We start from the raw sequence: 22,833 nt of genomic DNA on the forward strand, positions 1-22,833 counted from the left end.
ATCAAATAAAGTAACTCTTCCACAACACACCTTCTAGATCTTGCATCTGCGATTCATTAAAGACTTCTCTGTCCACATGCCAGGAATCTTGTCTCGTTTTCTTGAATTTCCCTAGGGTTTCCTTGGCAGTTCTTCCAACAATGCCTGGAATACCCGAGGCTTTATTTGATAAGATGGCCAAAATCTCCGGGATCCATATTGGAGGTGGTGACATGAACGAAAAAGCGTGGACTAGTGCCCCCAAACCGAGTGTGGCTCCATGGAGGGTGATTGTATCGGCGGTAGATATGTTCTTGAAGCCAATTTTTGCATATTTCTTTCTGATTTTGTCTAGGTCATTGGAATATTGTTTCTTATAAGCATCAACGATGGCTTCAATCTTCGTAGGAGGAGACATGTGGACAAGCCCAGAAAACGTCACAGCTTCAGCCTCCCGGATCTCCAAATTTTTGTGATACATCAATGAGTTGGTTAGTTTCAATATACGCAATCTCTGATCATGGCTCAACTTGAATAAGTTTTTAAAGTAGACTGTCTCCGTAAATTCCCCAAGGATAAACGACTGCACAACATTCAAATTTTCTTTACTGTACTTCTCAAGCATTATTACGATCCGATCAAGATTCGTTGTGTCGAAAGGGATCTGAGATACTTTTTTGAATGCACTCAATGGTTCTATGTTTCCAAGTTGACAGACATCCTTCAAGCTCGTTAAATTGAGGAGGAATGGCACAATATATGTATCCACAAGATCCTGATACTGGACAGACACACTTGTATTCAATGTCTGCTTCAACCAAAACAACACTGTGGTTGCTGCATGAATGTATCTAGAATCTAAAATTTCCTGAGCAGTTTTGTCCTGAACCTCCTTCCTCCATGTTTCAATAGTTTCAAAAAGGAGAGGAATTCGACTAAAAAACGCTTCGGACTTGTTTTGCTTGTACATGAGAAAACCTTCTCTATTGCAAGCTTCCAAAAAGTCCTCACATGAAGCAAATGATTCCTCATAGAGAGAGAAACATGCAATAGCTATCAAAGATCCAATCTGCTCTCGTATAGCTTGATGACGATCGTCTATGTTTTCGAAACATAACTGCAAAACTTCATCTGTGAATGGGAATGCCCATGTGACGGATGCAATGAAGGACTTGATATAGTTTAATCTGGTTGACTCATTGATAGCCAAGTCCGAAGATTTTGAGATTTGAAATTTGAGCAACGTCTCTGTAATGGCAGGAAATCTTCTGCAATCGATATGAGCAGGAACCCACCAGAAAAAGATATTCCACACGTTCTTCGTTTCAGATGTCAAATCTTTCTCAAGAATACCCCTCAAGAAGGGAATCAAAAAAGAATCTCTGGAAGCAATCAACGAAGGATTAAAGTACTTAGATCCAAGAAGAATGCCTGATATTAATTCACAAACCACAATATGCGAGCTTTTCTCGTTTTTCTCATAAACATTGGAGATTATATCAAGCAAATCTTGAAACTTGAAGTCCACGATGTACCCAGCAGAAATCAACATCACAAGGCCTGTGGTTATGAACACATCAGTGCCTTGAAAAGCGGAGTTGGAATCATTATCCGCAACCCATAAGTTGACTATATTAGTGAACCATTCTTTCGTTACACACGAAGAAAAGCCTCTGATGATTGCTACGTCTGAGTCCCTCAAATTCAAATCGTAACAAGGCTTGTTGGTTGTTGCGATCATGTTATTGCCCCAAAATAGCCAGCCAGAGTTAGCTTTGTTATCAATGAAGTAACTTGGATGATCAAGGTTGGCCATTTCCTTTTTCCACGTTTCATAGTAGGAAACTCCGTTTCTAGGACTCGTGTCAACGACAACAAAATCCTTCATCACAAACTCAAGATCATAAGCATTGGAAAGATCATAGCCCACAGCACTTAGCATATATAATTTTCCAAGGAGCCTCGTGATACCTTTGAGTGCTAATCTCGAAATGACAGGGTGGTCAGTCGACGCAGCTTTAGTGAGTAGCTGGAAAACATCGTTGTTATTCATCATCTCATACTCACTTTGCAAATCCGTGAGAAACAAAAGATTCAACGCACTTGTCTTCCAATGGGAGTTATGTTTCTCATGAACAACCACGGCATCTTCAATTTTCGACAATTTTTCAAGGTACAACTTTCTCTTCTTTTCCTTGGCGAGGATAACAGCCTTAATTTCTAAATCAATAAATTCATCGGGTGGTCTTATGGAATCAACCAAATCCTGATCAATTAAGCAAACGCTGCTTGGCGGCGCAATAGCACCCCCAGTCAAATTTTTGAAAAGCCTCTGAGCAAGATCGTTCACATCATTGTTATCTACATCGAAACACTGGTGAAGAGTTTCAATGAACTTTTGTAAGTTGAGATAATCGCTTTGTATCCTGGTTCTGATTCTTTTCAACTCGAATATGCTTAATCCACTCTCTATAGCTTTGTGGTTATTTTCTTCAATTGCCCTAGAGATGAGGCGCAACGAAGATCGAATAATCACATTGTAGGAGCCATTGACCCGTTTCATTGCATCCATAAGCGTGGATTGAGCAGGGTTTGCTATAGCAATGTACGTGGAGCAAGACAACTTCACAATATCCTCAAGAAGAACCTTGTCAAGATCCGTGATGCTTCTAGAAGTTGCATGTAAAGCGACCCTCAACAGGTGATACGATTCAATTCTTGCGCCCAACGACAATCTAGTGAAGGGTTTTCGAACACGATTAATCTTTTGGAGTTCGCTGACATATGCCAAGGAAATCTTTGCATGGCTGTGGTCTAGTACCCTCTCGCGACCAACATCAGCAAACCAAATATTGAGAACATATAGAAGATGTCTGAACAACTTCGTGTTGTCCTTAAGGTGAGTTTGCATAAACTGGCAAATGTAGTGTAAACTCTTTCCAACGAGGTGTCTCGTTCTATGAAGTTGAATGTAGAGTTCGTTTGATCTTCTCGTTTCAATATCATCACCAAAGTAGTATCTGCTGGTGTAAAGTTTTCTTTCTCTGAAAGTGATGGCTGGATTCATAGACGACATATCCACGCCAGCAAGCTGTGGGCTCGCTCTCGCAGAAGTGTCAATAGGAGAGTCACATTTGGTCAAGGAGCGCAAGTCTGGTCTTTTAAAAGCTGGTTCCTCAAGGCTGTCTTCCGAGGCATTTTTCTTTGGATTAGAGTAGCCAAAGAGGTCTGCACCGACTAGTTCATCCGAATCTGTATTAAAATCGATCGAGTCTTTGGACTCGATGTTTTCTGCGATTTGCTGAAGGTTTTCATGAATATTTTCAAGCCGGGGTTCATCTTTTTCTGAGAACTTGGAAGACTTCATGTCTCGAATCTGGGCCAAAAGTTTGAGTCTGTTTTGAATCGACTCTGGTCCCTGGCCGCTCAACTTTGGGATATCCTCGTCAAAAGACGGATCAAGCAAATACGAAATGCCACTAATTCCGTAAGCTAAGTATAATAGGTAGCCACGAAGCTCATCAGATTGTTCGAGAGAAATATTGTCCTTGTCTTTGCGGCTCACAATGTTTTTCATGACACCCAGAATATTTGAAAGTGCCTGGGAAACATGGCGGTTGAAGGTGGAAACGGCAAATTGCACCTCAGCCTCGCCTGGGATAAACCACTCAAAGGTAAGATTCTCATCCGAAAACCTATAGGGATCAGACAGAAAGCCTCCCCAGCAGGATGCGTCCATAGGCTTTTCTTTCAAATACTGCGGACTGATCAAACGGGTTTCCTTCAAGCGAATTTTCGTTGTGCCCTGAAGCATTTGATTAAGAAGATACGTGCTAGAAAAAATAGTGGAGCCCCGGATGTTCTGCATCAAGAAAAAGGACAATTCCACCAATTGCTTTTGCATCTTCACAATGTACTCTCCAGCATTACCCACACATTCATTGATCACCATAAGGTTCCAGAAAAGATTTTGGTCAAGCGGTGCAATGTCGACTCCCGTCCGGGCCCGACCAGCACCGTTCTCCTTAATGTCTTCGTATACGCGATCAATCAAGATCGGGCCCAATTCCATGAAGAATTTGGGATCACGCTTGATGATTCCACCACAGATCTCACCAATAACGTCAGCTACCAGATGGATGGCGTTGTCAAGAACAAAACGAACCACCTGGTCACGAAAGCTTTTGAAAATATCATCGGACATTGCCTCGATGAGAATGAACAAAAATTTTGGAAGACAGTCACAGAGATCCTTTTCAATGCCATTGCTTTTGGATGGATCAGGGATGTTTTCTAGGAGAGAAAAAATACGTTCGCCGAAGGATTTGATCAAAAGTTTGAAGGCACTTGAGGAAGATCCAAGAGCTTGGACTTCGAGAGCAGGATCGACGGAGAAAATTGGTGACTCTTTGTCTGAGGATGCACCATTGGAGGATCCATACCCCCCTCCATTCATATTTTGATCACTTTCATTCCTCCTGTTCAGGTACTCTTGTGCATGAAGAAAGTCCAAGTGCTGTGTTGTAAGTTCCATGGCCAAACTTGGATCACCATTGCCGTCGGTCAAGTCGCAAATGGGCACGAAGTTAGCCATAGCAGAAAATGCATTGAGGGTGTGGATGGTTTTGCTGAGGTCATTGGAGTCGATACCAGGCAATGCCAACGTGAAAATACGAACCAAATGCACACGAAAGACGGGCGTCACGGCAAAGTGCCGAGTGAGTTCTTCCATACACCGCAAGGCGGCCACCACACGATGGGTCGAGATGACGCCTTCCAAGGATTCGTAAATGTCCCGCAAGATGCCACCGAGTGCAACCTCTGCATTAAGATGACACAAGAGATTTAATGTGGCTAAATAGTCTTCTGCGGCACTGGTACGTTTTGACTGGAGACCAGTGCGGACTAAAGGCAACAAGGCAGAGACAAAGCGGGCCACGAGGCGGTCCAGAAGCTTGTGCTGCGCAGGAAGAGAGTGCAAGGTGCCGTCTGGCTGGCGCTCCATATTGAAACGCTTGTGCATCTGATAAGCAAGGCTGCGCACAAGCCGGGAGATGGGCCGGGCCCATTCGCCGGAGTTGGAGGGATGGACGTAACTTTTGATGGCGTTGAGCAACGTGGCGAGCTGGTCCATGATTCCGTCTGGGTCGCAGGCCGCGGCGCCGCAGGAAAAGACAATGCAGCTGGAGTAGCCGTGGAAGAATTTCGTCTTGACCGAGGCGTACTTGTCGCTGCTGATGCTGAGCGAGCTGACAAGCGAGTTCATGAGGAAACGGAACTGGTCGAGCGAAAAGACACCAAACGGCGGGAGCGGCGCCGCGGCCACATCCACATCTCCTTTCTGGGTGTTTCCTTTCTCTGCAAGGTGGTCCAAGTACGCCATGGCTATCGTGCCAAGGCGGGCCGTGACATGGGGCGCCACGTCGTCGCTGCGGCTGAGCTTGTTCCAGATGACGAAATATGGCGCAATGAAGCGGCGCACATCAGGGTCGCCAAACGTCATGGGCATCATGGCCAAGGCGGACAAAACCACGGGCGCCGTTGGGATGGAGAGGCGCAGGGCAAAGAGGTCGAAAAGCTCGGGCGCCGCGTGTGGGTCGAAGTAGAAGTGGGCGCGCTCAGCCATGCGGAGCAAGAGCGCCAATTCCTTGCGCTCGAGCGGCTCGTGCGCCGGGTCGGGCGCGGGCAAGTGGCACAAGAGCTCGCGCGCAAGCGGGCGCCACGGAAGCTGCAAGCGGCCGCGCAAAAGCTCTGTTTTGCCTGCGAGCGCCTCGAACGCCCGCACATAGAGGCGGAGCGCAAGCCGCTGGCCGCGGCAGCAGCAGAGCGCCCAGTAGACGCGGGCCAACGCGGCCCGCAAGAAAACCGGCATGTCGTACTTCATCTTGAGCCACACCAAAAGCTCGTGGGTCCAGATGCGCACGCCCACAACGGCCGCGCTGCGGGGCGGGCGGCGGTGCTGCACCAGGTCGATCGGGTTGTCTTCGTCGTCGTCGTCGGCGTCCTCGTCCGAGTCGGACTCCGAGGCGATGTTCTCGTCGGCCATCTCAAACAAGGTGGTGTCGAGGGCCAAGTCCACGTCGGAAAACTCCTTGAGGGCGGCCAAGTCGCGCGCCGACACCAGAAGCAGGCCCTGGGCGTCGCCGCTGCGCACGGCGATGTACAAGTGGGCGACAATGTGGGCGAGAAAGTTGGCGCGGGCGCGCGGCGGCTCGGCTGCGTAGGGAAGGCGCGCGGGCAAGTCGAGCGAGCGCGGGCGCGCGCGCGCGTAAAACCGCCCGGGCGCGCATGGGTCGGGGCCTGCGGGCGGCCAGTCCAAGTGGTAGTGGTGTTCGCGCGAGGAGGCAATTGTGCCGTACGACGGTCTGCGCTCCATGGCAAAAAGGGAAACGGGGAGGGCGACAGGCGGAAAAGAAACAGGAACCGGTTGCGCAGGGGAAGGGAATTGTAACGTGGAAGACGTGCGACAGGATGTTCGGCACGAGATACCGTGGGGGCAGAAGAGAGAAGTAGAGTGGAGATGGAGTGGAGATGGAAAACGAGTGCGCGCACTGCATGCCTGACGGCTATATGAAGGGCGCAGACACGAGGCAAGATGCAGAAGCGACAGACCCAGGATGGCTCTGTAAAGAGGTTCTCATGGGAATGAGGTTCTGATGGAATATGTTCGAGGAACAGTTCATGACATTATTGGAAATGTGTTGGAGTTAAACAGAAGTTCAGTGAGACCCAGGGGGCCTGATGTACAGAGCGAATCTCGGCTGTGTCTGTTTGACGGACTTGCCTCGTAGTTCATGTGCCAGTTACTTGGGCTTTGCCACCGCTGGATTCTACAGATTGTACAGAACATGGAGCTTTAAACAGTCACTAACACCGTAAATCGCTCCATCAATTGGGTTGCCCCGCCTACGGAGTTGCCTACACTTTGAAATTGCTACAGAACCGGCGAAAACGGTTCTTTTTTTAGCGAATCGGTTTCCCGAAAGACTAGGAGACCGAGATCCCGTAGAAATCGACTGAATTTCCATCACGATTGCGAAAAAACCACTTAAAGACTCGATGCTGCATCATGATTTAAAGAAGAATCGGAGAAATGATCCATAAAGTCTGGGATCGAAGCGTCAAGCAATGGCATCGATACGGTGTCAATCTAGGCCACCGATTGAGACTTCTGTAGTCACCTTTGGACTGGGGTTCAGTATGAAAACATTGTTGAACTCAGTCCATCGTTTCGACTGTATTTGTGACTTTGTTTGGGCCCTGGGGATACCAAGTTATCTGCCGAAATTGAAACTCCAGCTCCAAAATATCGTAGAACTGTATTTTTAAGTTGCAGAAGAGAAGTTTAGTATTCGAGATTTAACTTGTTAGTTGTTCACGGGTTATATTCAACTTCAGGTGCTTAGTGTGAATGTATTAAAACAAGAATAATTAGTGAAGTCGAAAGTATTTAATGGGAAACACTAGCCTCTGGTGTGAAACACAATATTGCTTTCGCCATTTTGGGAGCCGAGTGATCTCTCTTTCATGCTCTCGCTAGTCCAAAGAGACCAAAGCAGTTAGTTTATCAGCAATGAAGAGGATCTGTGACAGGGAATTGGCCACATTTAGAAGATAGAATGAAGAATCTACCTCAATTAGGGATGACGGTAAAGAGAAGATGCTTTACAAAACCAAAATGGGAACCTAGAAGTCAATGCACCGATGTTTAAACTTTATAAAATGGCTCCATTAAAAGGAAAATAGACCAATCTCTTCCCTTTCCACGAAAAGTGCCAATTCATTTCATTCGCAAGTAGTTTTAGAGTATATCGGAGAGCCGGAATAGTCACATATGCCTTCATCAAAACTTTTAAGCTACAGAGCAAAAATTGATCATCGCTTGACTGGTTAAGAACGATAGATCATATAGAACTAAGAGGAAGAAAATTTTAAAAAAAGGCTTTGGTCCAGCTTCCGTATTCTCATTTTCTTGCTTCATTAGAACCTTACTTGATGCTTTCGAACAATTTGCAATCTTCTTTTGAACTTAGCATGACTTGATTACAATTTCAAAATACAAGTATGAGCCGACTTAGATTCTGTCGGAAAATCGAAACTCAATGAGAAATTTGGCTTTGACCTGTTTAGCTTCAGAGGTACTTTTGATTATAGTGGCGAAAAGATAATACGCTATATAGCAATTAAGAAGAAAGTTTAAACAATCTGTCACATAGTGTGACATGTGAAGTTTATTTAGCTGAACAAAACAACTCGATGCATCTACCGTCTACGTGCATTTTAGGATTAATACACCAGGCATTGAAAAGCAATGCCTGCAACTCATAATGTAAATTTCAAGTTCATGGTTTTCTTCTAGCCCAGAATTCAAAGTATTTTTTTTTTTTTTTTTTTTTTCCAATCGTAAGATTTGTAGGGGAGCAATTTTTCTCACTTGTGAGATCCAGACATTGTGCTCTATAATTAGCATACTCTGCATCTTGAGGAGAATTTGTTTCTTTGCGTCATTGAGATAGAGATACATTGGCATTCTCACACATACTTGGCCTCTCGACCTTAATGAGCTAAATTGGATCCTGAGCACGGAACAGCTAGATATTGAGTTGTATAACTTTTGCACTAATGTTGCTGCTATCACATTTCCTTCAACAGGCATAGTTCGAATACGTGAAACTGGAAAGATTCTACTCTCCATTGTTGTTTTTAATTTTCTAGATTTGATTTCAGTATTGTTCCTATTCGGGATTGATTAAGCTGAGAAGTTTCAGTTAAATGTATACTATACTATATCATTAACACTGGACTTATGGTAAGTCACTTCTAGACTTCCCAATAATGTACTGTGTAAGACTTTGTGGTACCAGACTTCATCATACCAGACTTCATCATACCGTTTAGACTTACTATATTTCGCTTTTCTTTTTGCTCCGGTCAGCATCTCCAGGAAACATAAAAAACCTTGTGTGGTAATAGAATGCAAATAACCTTCATGACATGCCGTAACATTGCAAGTCAAAACCTTTGCATCACTTAAGACTAGACAGAGGTTTTAGGACAGTCGATGTTCATGTGCAGCATGAATTATTCTTTATACAACGTTCACTTTTTGTTTTCCGCCATATCGATCATCTGCTGTACTTGTTGGCGACAGAGATCCTTCAAGTCCTCCACATCGGCCTGAAGCTCAGCCACACGTTCGGATTTCTCTCCAATAACCTCCAATAGAGTTTCTTCTTTCTTTGACTTTTGTTCCAACTCTTGTGAAAGTTTCGTCATAGAAGATTCAAGTTCCTGGACTCTGGCTTCCACTTCATACTTTCCTAAGATTTCTTGCTGCGCTTCATTCTTTTCTTTGGTAAGAGCCTCATTTTCCTCTCGTATGCTCATTAGTTCGATTTCAAGCCGGCGAATAGTCGAGCTCATTTTATTGATGAGCTGAATATTATTGGCTCCGCTAGAAAAGGCAGGCAAGGATGGCGTTTCTGGCTTCATGTGTTCGCCATCTTCTGGAGCTAATGCATCAGAATCGTCAAATCCGTTATAGGCGTCTGTAAGTGAAGCAGCAGAGAAATTAGGCTCGATGGGCCTTAGATCTTGCGAATTTGAAAGTTCTCCTCTTTCGTTCCACGGCTGCGATGGAGTGTTCATCAGCGAAAAAGAATTGTAGGAGGGGTGTCTATCAATTGGTCCCTGCATCATGTTTATATGAAGCCCGCTGTCACGGAGTCTTCTGGACTGAATGTTTGTAAGGTTCTCACTGGATATAGACTGGAACACGGGAGTGGTTTGACCCTCGTACTTTTGGATTGTTTCTGTGAGACTCTGGATCTTGAGGTCATAGTTCTGACGGTCGCTATTGAACACGTTTCTGAGCTCCTCAAGTTTGTCTTCCAATTCGGAAAACTCTCCCATCTTGATTTGTAACTGAAGATTGAGCTCAGTATTCTCCGATTTGAGCAGTTCAATCTGACTCTCAAGATCTCTAATGGTTTCCGACTGATCTCCTAAAAGATTATTAAGTTTTCGTATCTCCTGAGTGTTCTTTGCCTTTCCTTTCTTTAGCGATTCTAATGATGAGGTAAGCATCAGAATCTTACCCTGTAAATTGGACTCGATGATTTTCCAATTCTCTTGTGAAGACACATACTGCGCCTGTAAATCTCGATGAGATGCCGATAGTTTAGCGTACTCCGTGTAATCAATCTGCTTATTTGAAGATGCATCTGTCTCTGAAGAAGAAGGTTTTCCATCGTGGGACATTTTGAGAAAATCTTCATTTTCCAGGCGCAAGTTTTCGATTTTAGACTCCAATCGCGAGATCTCGACACTGCTCTCGTCTTTGATGGAAATGATCTGCTGATTGAGTTGGGTAATTAGCTCATCTTTGGATTTGAGCGCAAGTTCAGACTGGTTTTCTAGCATTTGCAAATGAATGGAACTTTCGTTGAGCTGTTTGAGAACAGATTTCTTTTCATTCAATTCATTCTCATAAAGACGCTGCAGCTCTTTGTACTTGGCTTCCCAATTGGCACTTTTCTCCTTTTCGAGCCTTGTTTGTGTTTCTATTAGTTTGTGTTTTGTTTCTTCCAAATGCTCGAGAAGCTGATCAACAGACTTGAGTTTGTGCACCTTCATGACATCTTCGATTTCGCCAAGCTTGAGCAAGACAGCTTCATTCTTAGCGGAATAGCTTTTCAAAGAAGCCTCTAGCTGGGTGTTTTCTTGAACCAAAGATTTCACTCTCTCGTTGAGCTTCAATTCCTTTTTCGAAAGCGCTTGGCCCTCCTCCATAAGCTGCTGGATTGTAGAATCCTTCTCTGCCAACTTCCGTTTCCAATCATCTGTCATTGGCTGCAGGGTTCGTGCTTGGGATTGCTTGAGGATACTGTTTTCTTTAGTCAAGCTTGCCACAAGTTTCTTCAACAGTTGTACTTCTTCTTCTAGTTTGGGTGTCTCGGGCCCATGATCCAATTTGGAAGCTGCATCTTTGGCCTGTAGAGGTTTCTCCTCCTGATCCAACTTCTCCAGTTTCTCCACTCTGGGTACTTCAACTTCCGATTCTTTTGTCACAGAAGCTGTGTCTGGAGTCGCTAAGAGGTTTTCACTCTTTGTGGCATTTTCCTTCTTGGGCGTATTCTCAGGCTCTGGGGTATTTTCAGACGTTGCTGTACTTTCTATACTTGCCTTGTGTTTCCTTTTCGCTTTGGCCGCGAGCGCCAACCGTTCTTGTAAGGTCAATCTTTTCTTTCTAGGTTTCGCTTCCTCTTCACTTTCTAGACCGGAAGAATTGACAGGTGATATTTCCGGCACGCCCGTTGACGAAACGGGAGCCTGAGCCCCTGTTTCTGCCGATTCAACATGTACCTCTGGTGCCGATTGTGATTCGATATGGCTCGTGTTCGTAGAATGATCTGTCTCTTCATTGGTAGTCGGCAGATCCACAACAGGGAGAGAATCTATCTCTGGCAGATTGGAATTGGGGGTTTCCTCTTCAAATTCATCACTCCTGCTGTCCTTGTCAAGCGTAGACATGGAATATGGGGAATATTGCCTATTTGGTGTAGGATCGACAATCGTGCGTTAAACACAGGACATTGGTGTTTTGGGAGGAAGCTGCGAGAGGCACGTGACACACATATGTTTAGTGGTTTGGATACTGGGCCTATTACGATCTGATTATGCGCGGACAGGACGTGTTTTTTTTAGTCTCCCTCAGCGAAATTCCAAATGCACGTCGATGCGAGTTCCGGAGAATGCACCATGAGCTATGTTCTAGGAATGCCTTCTTGCTGCAGGCGCACTTTGCCCCGGCCACCGGGGTGTGTACAAAGATGCCAAATAAGAAAATAAGCCCAAGCCACCTCGCATAAGCTGAAGTTTTAGCCGATTATTGATGCTTAATATGCGCCATGCACTTGGCAACAATGGAGAAAACCGACAGGAGATGAGCCTGTTGACTACCTCGTGACATGGAAAAATATGTAAAGATTGATGGTGTATACCGGCAAAAGAGCACAAGTCCGATTGTCATAGACCTCAGGGCCGCTACTGCCTACTCCGATGGCCAGACATTTATTTGTGCGTTTGATGTGGGGTCTCGGACTTTTTTCGTAACAATCAGACGCCGGCGTAGTGAAAATCGTACGGTGGCTCATCTTTATAGCCAACGCAAGAGGCAAAAAATATTCTGGCCGTAGAGAGAGACAATGGCCCCTTGTTGTTTTTGAATCTTTGCTTTCCTCTGGCATCCGGCCTTGGATCTTTGTCTACGGATGGTCTCATGTGGGGATATGGCGTGTTTTCATAACAAGATGTTGCTCCACTTTTTTCTTTCTCCTAGAACTGTTCAAGGACAAGTACAACAAACGCCATTATTTTTGGACCTAACTTGACGCACAGAAACACACTAGCGGTGAGGAAATCTGAACTTTGGCATGCATGCGTAGGGAAGCGTTTTGGTGTCGAAGGCGATGCGGGAAGTACGAGCGAGATAAGAGGACGCCCAAGACAATGGGCTCGGAAATTCTTGTAGGGGCCCGATGCAAACGATGCGATTGTTGGAGACAATAAAAATAGCCACGGAAATAGATACATGAAAAAAATCAGGTAAAAAATAGAACACCGTTCAAACGTCCGCAGTTCCTAGGAACAATAGTCTGTCAATGGACAATATGATCGGAACTTACCGAAGATACGCCTACTTCCTAACAATGCACACAAGCCTTACTGCTGCAACTGCAATGGCGGCACATCTCCATCACAGCGTCGGACGTCGCATCTACAATGCATCTTCCGCAGGCGGACTAAGCCCGCCCGCAGAGCCGTTGGTGTTTCCTACAGCGAAGTGCTGGCATCTAGAGCTATCGTACATTTGCGTTAATTGTTGTTTTATGCTTGTTTGGTGCGCCTATTTTGGGCTTCCATGCTTGGGTGCTTGTTTTGGACGTGCGTCCCAGATTTGCGCATCTGTGCTAGATTGAAGCGCTTGTACGTGGGCTCGGGCGTGCCTGTTTGCTTCTGCTCGCAGTAGATTGCATGTGCTTGTTGTCACGCTTACGCTGTCGGGTTGCATCGTTCCATGATGGATGGGAGCAGGGGCAACCGAATCGCCTCGCGTGTGGCGGAGGCCAATCCTATGGCAGGCGGAAGCGTCCGCGCCAAGCCCAAGTCCGACTGTGGCAGCGTGTAAGACCAAGCCCGCTCAGTTTTTTTTTCCCACGGTGCCGGTGCCGCCTCTTGTACTGGCAGCACAATGTCTTGCGGCGCTGTTTTCCGCTCATCATCTTCATGTTCGGCCTGTTCGTGTTCGGGCTGTTCATGTTCGGACTGCTCGTGTTCGCGATGTTCGTGCTCGTAGACATGCTCGGCAGACTCTGCGTCGCCGTCGCCGCGGGAACGCGGAGACAGCACGTCGGGCTCTTTAGGCGAAGCGGGCGCAGACCCTGCGCCCAGTGATGATGCACCTTCATGTCGGATGCTGTAAGTTCGCTGCGCCCGCGGATCACCTTTTTCGTCCACATGCTTGAAGTCTTGCTTGGACTTGCGGAGCCCGTGCTTTTTCGTGACAATGTGTGTGTTCAAGTGGTTGAGCGAGCCGTAGCTCTTGGTGCATCCGGGGAAAGTGCAGTTGTACTTGCGGAAAATCTGGTAGTAGCGCCTGCGGAAACGGCGATGCTTGTTGGCCGCTGGCGCTGGTCCTGGCGGCGCTGCAACGTTGTAGCCGCCGTATGCATATGCCATTTGGCGATGCTCAACGGGGATCATGGCATAAGGTGACGCAACAGGTGCGCCCATTGGCATGCCCATGTATGCATACGAAACTGGCATCATGGGCAGTGAATACTGAGGTGCTGTTTGCTGAAGAAACTGCGGTGGATATGCAGAGGGATAATGGGGAGGAGAAAAGTGCTGGAGCACAGCGCCTTGAACGGGCAGGCCATGCATAGGCGAAGGCTGCAGAAGCGGATGCGGAAGTTGCTGCGTAAGATGTTGTGAAGTTGGCTGCGGGAGATGCTGTGACTGCTGCAGAAGATGTTGTGATGGTTGCAGAAGATGCTGCGGCGCTGGATGCGGGAGGTGCTGCGATGGCTGCAGAAGGTGCTGCGATGGCTGCAGAAGGTGCTGCGACGCTGGATGCGGGAGGTGCTGCGATGGCTGCAGAAGCTGTTGAGTAGTGGGTTGCAGAAGGTGCTGCGAAGGTTGCTGAAGCTGCGGCACAGGCAACATGGGCGGGAGTGGCGCATGTGTATTCAGAAGCGGCGGCACTGGCGCTTTGGCACTGGGTGTATTAGGCGAATGAGAATCTGGCCGGTCCATAACAAAATTTGGTCAATTGAAAACAGCACCAGAAAATGGAGACTAAACCGTAAAACAAAGCCGTGACACGATAACGAGGTCTAAAGAAGCGAAAGTTGTGATCGCGTTGAGATCGGCACACGAAAACCTTGAATCAGCTTGTAAATAAAAAGACCAGTGAGATCGAGCCAACCAATTCAGTACTGGCAGAGATGCAACTTTCAGATAATGGAGATTTGGTGACTTAGTAGGTACGTTCTTCGCCAATGAGTCACACACCTAACAGACGGTAGGTGAATGTGAGGGGAAAAAGAGGAGCTGGCGAGAGTGATAAAAAATGGCGTGGCCTGGACTATTAAAGTATCTGCGTGCCTGGTATTTTTAGAGTTCCGGAAACAAAACCAAAAAAGTAGACGGGGATATATGGAGGCACGATACGTTGAAGGATAAGTAGCAAATTCGAAACACCTGATGAAGATCTAAACACTAAACTCTGGGAATTCAGTCAATATTGGGGGATGCTGGGCGCCAGGATCACTATGACGGAAAGCCGATGGAATACGAGCGGGAGATTCAACCGGAAGCGCCAATGGAGAAGGAAATTAGTCGATAGCACTAAGAAATTAGTGACGAAAGTTAGATACACAGGGGACCGAAAGGGATTGCCGCAGAAATCAAGAAGGAAAGGAGGCGAAAAACAAGGCCAGGGGAGGAATGAATGGAGAAAAATCGGAACAGATCAAGATCAAGACCGGAAATGTAACAAACAACAGCACTTTATAGAAGAAGCGGGAGGATGCAAGGAAGGTACAAGCGAAATTCGATCAACAAGGATAGGGGAAATGCCGACACTGAAATAGATACGGCTGGGACAAGAATTACCATCAGAGTCCGGTTACGCACGACATGAGAGATCACGTCAAAGACTGATGCTTGTTGAGTAAAAATAACCCAGATTCATCACATCTACGTCCTGCATGTGTATTAGCACAATGCAGAGAAACGCCAAGAGAAAAACAAGGTAAAGCAAAACAGTTAATTTTTTCTGCCGCATCAAGCTTTACTCTCCTGTGCATTGATTCATATTAAGCACCATGCACATGTGTGCATCTTGTACACCACATTACAGCTCGCGCTAGAAGACAAACTTCTCTCAAAAAGTGTCCTGGATCCCACACATCTTACTTATGCTCGGTCCCGCCCATGCTGCATCTTGGAAATCAAATCTCACACCATGCGGTATCTGGTGCACACCATACAGCAATAATGCCTCGTCTGTGCTGCGTAAAACGCATGTGTGCATCGACCTTCCCAGCCGTATGGTTAGTATTCGCAAATGCGTGAAGCGCTGCAACTAACGGAAATTTCGGCTGCGACTTCATAGATGCCGCTGCATTAGCTTGCTGCAGCCCCTCCTGAGGTTGTCAAGCTGGCCTCTAACGCCTTTATCGCGTTTGACGTAACAACGTTGGAGTGAGGTGGGTTAAGTTTTGCGTCTTTCCTATTGGCGCCAACAGAGAGGGAGAAACCTGCGCTGCCATTGTTCAGGTAATGATCAATCTGGAAATTGCCAGGAATGTCGCACATACCTTCAACCATATACAGGCATAGTACCTACTTAATGCATAAATTAGTGTTTTACTTGCACTGCATGACGGGTTGGGCTGTACTACAGCAAACTCTATGCACGGCCTACTGCGCTTGCTTTTAGGGAGAGGATTTATGCCTTCACTGACTTTTCTTTTACGCCGGCTTGCAAGCGGCACTTTGATTTGCCGGTTGGCGGTTCCAAGAAAATCCGTCCGGTGGCATCTGGCGCATGTATCAATCTTCTCAGATTCCTGTCAACTGCACGCATCATTGTCCAGAAGAGGATCAATCGTCACCACAAAGAGCTCTGTTTCATGTTATCCATTGTGAACGGATTTGCTTGTGGTGTGTTTTGGAGAATTAGGTTCCACATCTCGAATTACGAAGGTTGAACTAAGAAAAAATACTCACTTACTTTGGCGATCATGCATGTCGTTCTTACCGCGTGGAATTCTTAGTCAACCGAGGGGCATTTAGTAAACTCTCGAATAATTGCTCACTATAAATAGTTCATGTTGGTCTTTAAAAAAGAAAGCGAGGTGGAAGGAAAACTCATCATATTCTCTGTACGATATACGCAGACACACACACGCACACACACACACACATGCATAAAACGGGACACGAAGTTGGTCAAGGGCCATGCGGGATTTTTTATCTCCTTTTTTTCGTCCTTTCGCGACTTCGCTTACATCATAAAAATTTGACATACGGCATAGAAGCAGCATGGTTCATGTCGGCAATCGAGGCCTAAAATAAGCTTCTCCGTAGAGCTTGCGGATCCCAGTTCCAGAAACTCGCAGAACAAGGAAACCTATCACAATGAAGAAGCATTTCCTGCAGCTTTTCTATTCCCAATGGTTGCACGTTAACGTTGGAACTTCAAAGCCGACGAAACGCACAGCTACTTATCTGCTGACGTAAGATATCTTCTGCATCTGACGGTGAACATTCTTGTTAGGTCGGACCAAACCTGCAGACAAGTGACGTACCCCTCTTGCTTGTGGTGTTTGCTGTCTAGTCACAACATTAACCACTGCAAGTAGGCGCAGTATGTACACCTAGAATACGCATATGGTAAGCTTGAGCATTTAGATCATCTTGCTCACGCTTTGCAGAAACCGCTCGCCAAACCTCCCTTTTGCCTGTTCTGCTCCTTTAAGAAACACTGGATTGGAGATTGGGGATTGCACTGATGAGGGATAATGGGCAACAAAGGCAGATTCATTTGGCGCCCTCGTACCTTCATGCTGTCACCATCATTGTCAAATGAGACACGCGGACGCACTTCCAGACACAGAATCAGACTAGTCTACATGGTTAGAGATGATCCATTAGGCATTGAAACGGCCTTGTGCATCGCGAGCGAGTGAAGTTTTAGAACCGCTGTACGCATCGGCATTTTGTGCTGTGCAGTGGGGAATCCACGCTAGTGATGCAGCGTTGATGCTCAGAGAAGCAGTCATGCCAGACACATCACCGCTGTGCCTGATGCACGAAACCTACATCGTAAAAGACGCATAAGCTCCAACTTGTCCGCCGGAGTTCCACCTCTGTTGTTTACCGACTATGCAACCGTTTTCATGTGCTTCTCGCTCGCTTTATCTTCCAGAATGTATACAAAGTGATTTGGAGCTTCGTAGCCCTCAGAGTCGCTCTGTGAGCGAGCAAAATGTGTTGCCATCTGTAATGCAACGCACTGTTAGCGTATGCACGCTCGGTAGTTTTCACCTCGCATCGCCGATGTATTTTTTTTTTTTTTACATGCAGATGCAGCACCAATGGAGTTACTCTTCCGCTTACCAAGAATCTCTTCCACCACCGGTGTTCTTGCCAATACGGGCGGTGCAAAGGCGAAAACGCAAAGACTCCAAGGACTCACTGGATTCTTGCTTTGTTCCATATGTCCGAGGCCGACCCCCGAACTTATGTCACATGACTTCGGGCCGGCACTTCCATTCACCCGGCATCCTGCAACGGCCCATATCGCTAAGTATCAGAGCAAACGCCATAACCCCAGCAATCACGGACTTTGCAACCACTATGGAGGGGTTCTTGTAGATTAAGGCCTTCGGCGATTACTAGAAGCCAGCCATGTTGGGGGCTTCGGCGTTTGAGCTGAGGGGTACTAGCCCCCCCTCTCGGAGTTAGATTGCGATAGTGTCCCAGTTGGTAGAAGAACAGAAATTCATACACACGACTAGTGCGCAAAAACGGATCCGTTGAGCCGAAAAGAGCCTTTATCGCCAGAGATTAGTCACGGAGGGCAAAAAGTATAAAAATGCCAGCGTTTGCACGTCTTGTGGCCAGTACCGACTAACAAACATGGCCAGCACGAAACTCACAGCACAAGAAAAGGAAGCCCGCATCATGGCGGAAATCAGAGAGAACTCGATCCAGTTCCAGCCCAAGTTCGAAACAACCCTTCTTGGGAACTTTTTCGGCCTCAGTTTCCGCTCCAACTGATCTTCTGGCAGTCTACGAAACATGCGAGCGACATGTGCCACCTAATTGCGTTACTATTTTAATACACACGATACGACAAGCACCTGTAGAAGCTTCGGATAAACCCGTTATCCTACGCGCACACGCAAGTCAAACCAACGGTCGATGCCATCGCGAGGATTGACATCTGCGCCACTAAAGTCAAAGACACATTGGTTGATACGCACGTACAATAAAGACGGTCTTGCCTCTGCGTAGAGCTGCGCCGCATGCTGCACTTTGAACCATTCGTCAAACACATTGGGATGCACCATTCCAAGCCCCAAGTTGGGGGCGCCGCCGGCACGAACGCCGAAAACGTCCAAGTACTGAAGACGCTCAAGCGGCGCCAACCATGCTGCAAGCGTGCGCAGTGTGGGCACGCTGAGACGCAAGCTGCGAAGCAGGCGCATGCCGCTCGTGGTGCGCCCAAGTACCTCAGGCGTCGGCACCGTTAGGTCGCAAAAGGCGCTTTCCTGGCGCACCTCGATACTGAGTTTTGTGAGCAGCGAGAAAGCGGCCATTGCACGCGCATGCGTCGAATAGATTGTATCTGCATCTGCAAACGAGAGTTTGATTTCATTGAGCCGCACCACGAGATCGAGCTCGGTTAACGGAGCAGTGGCAATGGCTGCTAAGAAGGCTGCAACTGTATCCTGCGCGCCCTCGCGGAAATCAAGGTGCAAAGCCCGAAGGTTTGTCAATTGCGGCGCAATTAGCGGCAAGAAACCGTCGCGCGCGCGCGCACCGCACTCGGCAACTCCATGCAATGCAAGGTACTTAAGTTGGGGCAAGCACACTGCTTGGGCCAAACGCAGGGCATCATCTTCACAAACAAGAACATTGCTCAAGGTCAAAGCCAGCAAGTTTGGCCGCGGAGTGGCGAAAACTTTGCGGATGGTGTCCACGTCGACAGCGGCAAAATCAGGCGCTGCAAGATCACGCGAGGGAGGCAAAAGCGCAGTAGGTTCGCGCGTGCTGCGGTCAACGCAAAGCGCACGCAAATGCTCGCAGCCGCCTTCGAGCCGCGCCCATTGCGCCAGCGTCAGGGGCACATGTAAACGAAGGTGGTCTAAGTTGCAAAATTGCGCATGCAAGGAAGCCTCGCTACGCGGGAGGTGCAGCAGAGCCATGCAGATGTCGAGACGTAGCAAGTTCTCTGGCTGCGGGAGTCTAGCCAACCATTCCCAGTTGAATGTGGGCGGGCGCCAAATGAGTGCCACCAAAGACTCTTGCAAGCGGAAAAAATCCATGAGCGCATGCGCCGTGTCGCCATCAATACATGCCAGATCAGGCAAGGCCTCCACCCAGAGCGTCTGCACAAGCGGGCCCGCCCGCACAAAACGCCGGAAACTGTACAGCAGGTTGATGTAGGTACAATGTGGCGCATACTCGGGGCTGAACTCGGTGTAAGAAGGATCCACAACCACCTTGTGCAAAAGCCGCGGCATGCATGTCACATGCATAGTGCGGCTTGTGGCCGCCAAGCTCAAACAGTCGTACTGGCTCAAGTGGTCAGCCACGGAAGAAGCGATTTCGGGCGGGAGACTATCGAGCGCGCGCGCCTTGGACCCATCTGACTGGGGCGAAGAGGCCGGCGCAGCACTGCCGCGCGCCAGGGTTTGGGGCGGGCGCCCTGTACTTTGGGGCGAGCGGCTCTTTCGTGGAGCCACCGGGTTCTTGGCGTAGCCAAAGGGCGCATTTGCCCGCCGCACCCACTCATCTTCTGGAGCCATGAGAAAAAGCAAAAGCACAAAGACAATGGGCAAACGCTAGCAGAAACAGGGAGATCCAGACGGAGAGCAGTAGCGTGGTCTGGATCGTTTTGAAGATATGGGAGATGGACGAGGACGATGGGGCTATCGATGCAGACGCAGGCGCGGGAGAAATACGAGCGTCTCGGGACGAGAATAGCCGGATAAGAACAAACGTGGGCAAAGAAATGGGCCGATCTGGACTTTTGCAAGAGAATGGAGTGGGTCGTCTCGACCCCGCGAGAACGCGAACCGCACCTGCCGATCCGCAGCAAGAACAATGAGGGACTAGACTGGAGACGATAGGACTGGCCAAAGAAGGGCTGGCACACCAAAAAAACAAAAGAAAACAAAACAAAAAAACAAAAAAAAACAAAACAAAAAGGTTTGACCAGTCAGACAACCAGACCGGGAGCCACAACGCAATCCCAAAGCCATACTGTAGCATTCTCGACACGAGCAACACCCGTCCATTCGAAGCGCGCACTTGTATGCCGCGCCAACCAAACATTTCACCACACCAACATCTACTCATGGACGAAAACGACCGCCTTGCAGCAGAAGTGACGGCGCTTTCCACGCGGCTCATGACCGAGGTGGCCAAGCTGCTGCTGTTGGAGGAGACCGTGCACCACTTGCGCAAGGAAAACCGCGAGTTGGCGCTGCGGCTAGGCGACAGCAAAGACGGCGCGGGCCAGAGCGAGCTTGAGAAGGCGCGGGCCGAGCTCGACAGAAACAGAGAGGAGCTTGCAAAGACCAAGGGCGAGCTTGAAAAGGCCAGGAGCGAACTTGCCAGCGCCAACGAGCTGCGGGCGGCGGCAGAAGCCAAGAACGCGCAGCTTGAGGGAGAGGTGGAGGACTTGACGGCGTCGCTCTTCAACGAGGCCAACCAGATGGTGTCGGACGCCAGCCGCGAGACACACCAGTACAAGATCAAGAACCGCAAGTTGCAGGAGGAGTTGGGCGACAAGGACGCCATCATCGACAGTCTCCAGGGCCAGTTGACCGAGTTGAAGGCGCTCATCATGCGCATGGAGGACGACCAGGCGGCGGCGGCGTCGGTGTCTGCGCCGGCGGCTAATCCGGCCGGCGTGCTAGCGCAAACTATTTATTCGCCGCGAGTCCGGGCGCTTCGCTACGACTTGCCGCAGTACCAGGTGGCGTTCAAGGCGTTTGTGTACCAGTTGATCAAGCCGGACTTTGTGTTTGACTTGGCGCTGCTCAAAAACCTCCGCTACTTCCGCGCCATCTGGACCGAGGAGCTCGAGCCGGCGTTGGAGCGTGTGCCTCTGGGCACCACCTTCATGTCGCGGTTTCTGAAGGGCCGCACGTTGTGGGCGCTTTTGGCCGAGGGCCGTGCCATCATCGAGCCCGTGAGCGGCGTCAACGAAACGTTCAAGCTCACGTACAAGGGCGAGAAGACGGGCAAAGAAGTGCCGGTGGCCGTGGAGGAGCCGTGTCTGTTTTGCGGCGAGGACAAGAGCGACCGCATGGAGCACGCACGGCTCTACTACCTCAAGCTCTACGAGCCGGTGGAAGGCGCAGCGCATGGCGCAGCGCATGGCGCCGCCCGTGACATTGCAGGCGAGGCCCACGAGGTGGTGGCGACGCATGCGCTCTGCAACTTTTGCTTGGTCAAGTTGCGGGCCATTTGCGATTTTTTTGCCAAGTTGCGCCTCGTGCATGGCAACATCTACCGGTTGCTGCAGTGCAGTGCGTTTGACGACGTGGCGTACGTGCAAAGCTTCCAGTTCAAGCGTGCCGAGACACAGACGCCGGGCCATGCCCCAAGCGCCGACGAGGCGGTGGTGCTCAAACTCTACATGACGTTGCTTGCGCTTCGGGCCAAGATTTTCTGGAGCAGACGCGGCATCTGGGACACCGAGGATGACGTGGACAGCGTGCGGCTAGACGAGATCCCCATGGACGTTTTTCGGCAGATTGTGCGGGACGACGTGACGTTCGGACACGATGGGGGAGAGAGTGCTACGGAGGGGAATGAGAAGGAAGAAAGAGATGAGAAGGAGAAGGTTGAGAATAAAGAGGATGACACAAAGGGTACAGAGCGAGAAGAGAACGACAAAGTTGACGAAAGCGATAAAATCGACAAAGTCGACAAAGTCGATGAAAGCAACAAAATGGACGCAATCGACGCAAACAAAATCGAGAAAGTCGACAAAGTCGATCAGGCCGTCGATCAGGCCGTCTCTCAGGCCGCCTCTCAGGCCGCCTCTCAGACCGTCTCAGACCCAAACACCAAGTCACGCGAGATAACAGAAAACGCGCCCAGCGAGACGGAAGCTGGCGACGCGCCCAATGGGGAACGTGCAGGACGGCGCAAAAAGAACAAGAAGAAAAAGGCGGCGGTGTCGTCGTCGTCGGAAGAGGACTTTGTGGACTCGGCGTCGTCGCTCCCATCTCGGCGGCCCAGCCGGTCCAAGCAGTTCAAGCAGAAAATGGACACGGACTTGGAAAACACCATTGAGATGTTGAAGGAAAGCATAGCGGAGTAGTGTGCAGGCGCGAAACCCACTGGCAAAACCCACAACCCACCCACCACTTTCCCTCCATGACACCCGTACCGCCAGGGACTCAGTGGCGGCCCCATTAATAGAGTAGTGACAATAGAAGGACAGGATAAGCGACGGGATGAACATGTAGCGCTCGAGTAAAATCCAGCAGACCAAAACCATCCGCCCAACTGGTAGAAAAACGTCAAAGGCCAGCCGGA

The 22,833-nt window shown here is 48.7% G+C and overlaps 6 protein-coding genes across 6 annotated transcripts; 2 read left to right on the forward strand and 4 right to left on the reverse strand. All coding sequences in view use genetic code 12, as the record gives it.

The window, feature by feature from the left end:
* Nucleotide 1: 1 nt before the first annotated feature.
* BLM3 (Blm3p) lies at nt 2-6,355 on the reverse strand (the record flags this gene model as incomplete). Its single annotated transcript, XM_002618756.2, has 1 exon — nt 2-6,355. One exon carries the CDS (start codon nt 6,353-6,355, stop codon nt 2-4), a length of 6,354 nt encoding a protein of 2,117 aa, XP_002618802.1.
* Nucleotides 6,356-9,078: 2,723 nt separating this feature from the next.
* Nucleotides 9,079-11,511, reverse strand: FOB63_001174 (uncharacterized protein; the record flags this gene model as incomplete). The annotated part of the gene is made up of 1 exon (XM_002618755.1): nt 9,079-11,511. The coding sequence occupies one exon, from the start codon at nt 11,509-11,511 to the stop codon at nt 9,079-9,081; it is 2,433 nt and encodes an 810-aa protein (XP_002618801.1).
* A 1,521-nt stretch (nt 11,512-13,032) lies between these two features.
* WOR4 (Wor4p) lies at nt 13,033-14,295 on the reverse strand (the record flags this gene model as incomplete). The annotated part of the gene is made up of 1 exon (XM_002618754.1): nt 13,033-14,295. The coding sequence occupies one exon, from the start codon at nt 14,293-14,295 to the stop codon at nt 13,033-13,035; it is 1,263 nt and encodes a 420-aa protein (XP_002618800.1).
* A 3,258-nt stretch (nt 14,296-17,553) lies between these two features.
* FOB63_001176 (uncharacterized protein) lies at nt 17,554-17,925 on the forward strand (the record flags this gene model as incomplete). The annotated part of the gene is made up of 1 exon (XM_002618753.2): nt 17,554-17,925. One exon carries the CDS (start codon nt 17,554-17,556, stop codon nt 17,923-17,925), a length of 372 nt encoding a protein of 123 aa, XP_002618799.2.
* A 512-nt stretch (nt 17,926-18,437) lies between these two features.
* Nucleotides 18,438-20,084, reverse strand: FOB63_001177 (uncharacterized protein; the record flags this gene model as incomplete). Its single annotated transcript, XM_002618751.1, has 1 exon — nt 18,438-20,084. The coding sequence occupies one exon, from the start codon at nt 20,082-20,084 to the stop codon at nt 18,438-18,440; it is 1,647 nt and encodes a 548-aa protein (XP_002618797.1).
* Nucleotides 20,085-20,593: 509 nt separating this feature from the next.
* SEC2 (guanine nucleotide exchange factor) lies at nt 20,594-22,615 on the forward strand (the record flags this gene model as incomplete). Its single annotated transcript, XM_002618750.2, has 1 exon — nt 20,594-22,615. The coding sequence occupies one exon, from the start codon at nt 20,594-20,596 to the stop codon at nt 22,613-22,615; it is 2,022 nt and encodes a 673-aa protein (XP_002618796.2).
* Between the last annotated feature and the right edge of the window lie 218 nt (nt 22,616-22,833).

Source organism: Clavispora lusitaniae (assembly GCF_014636115.1).
Source record: "Clavispora lusitaniae strain FDAARGOS_655 chromosome Unknown tig00000038_pilon, whole genome shotgun sequence".
Lineage (NCBI taxonomy): Eukaryota > Fungi > Ascomycota > Pichiomycetes > Serinales > Metschnikowiaceae > Clavispora > Clavispora lusitaniae.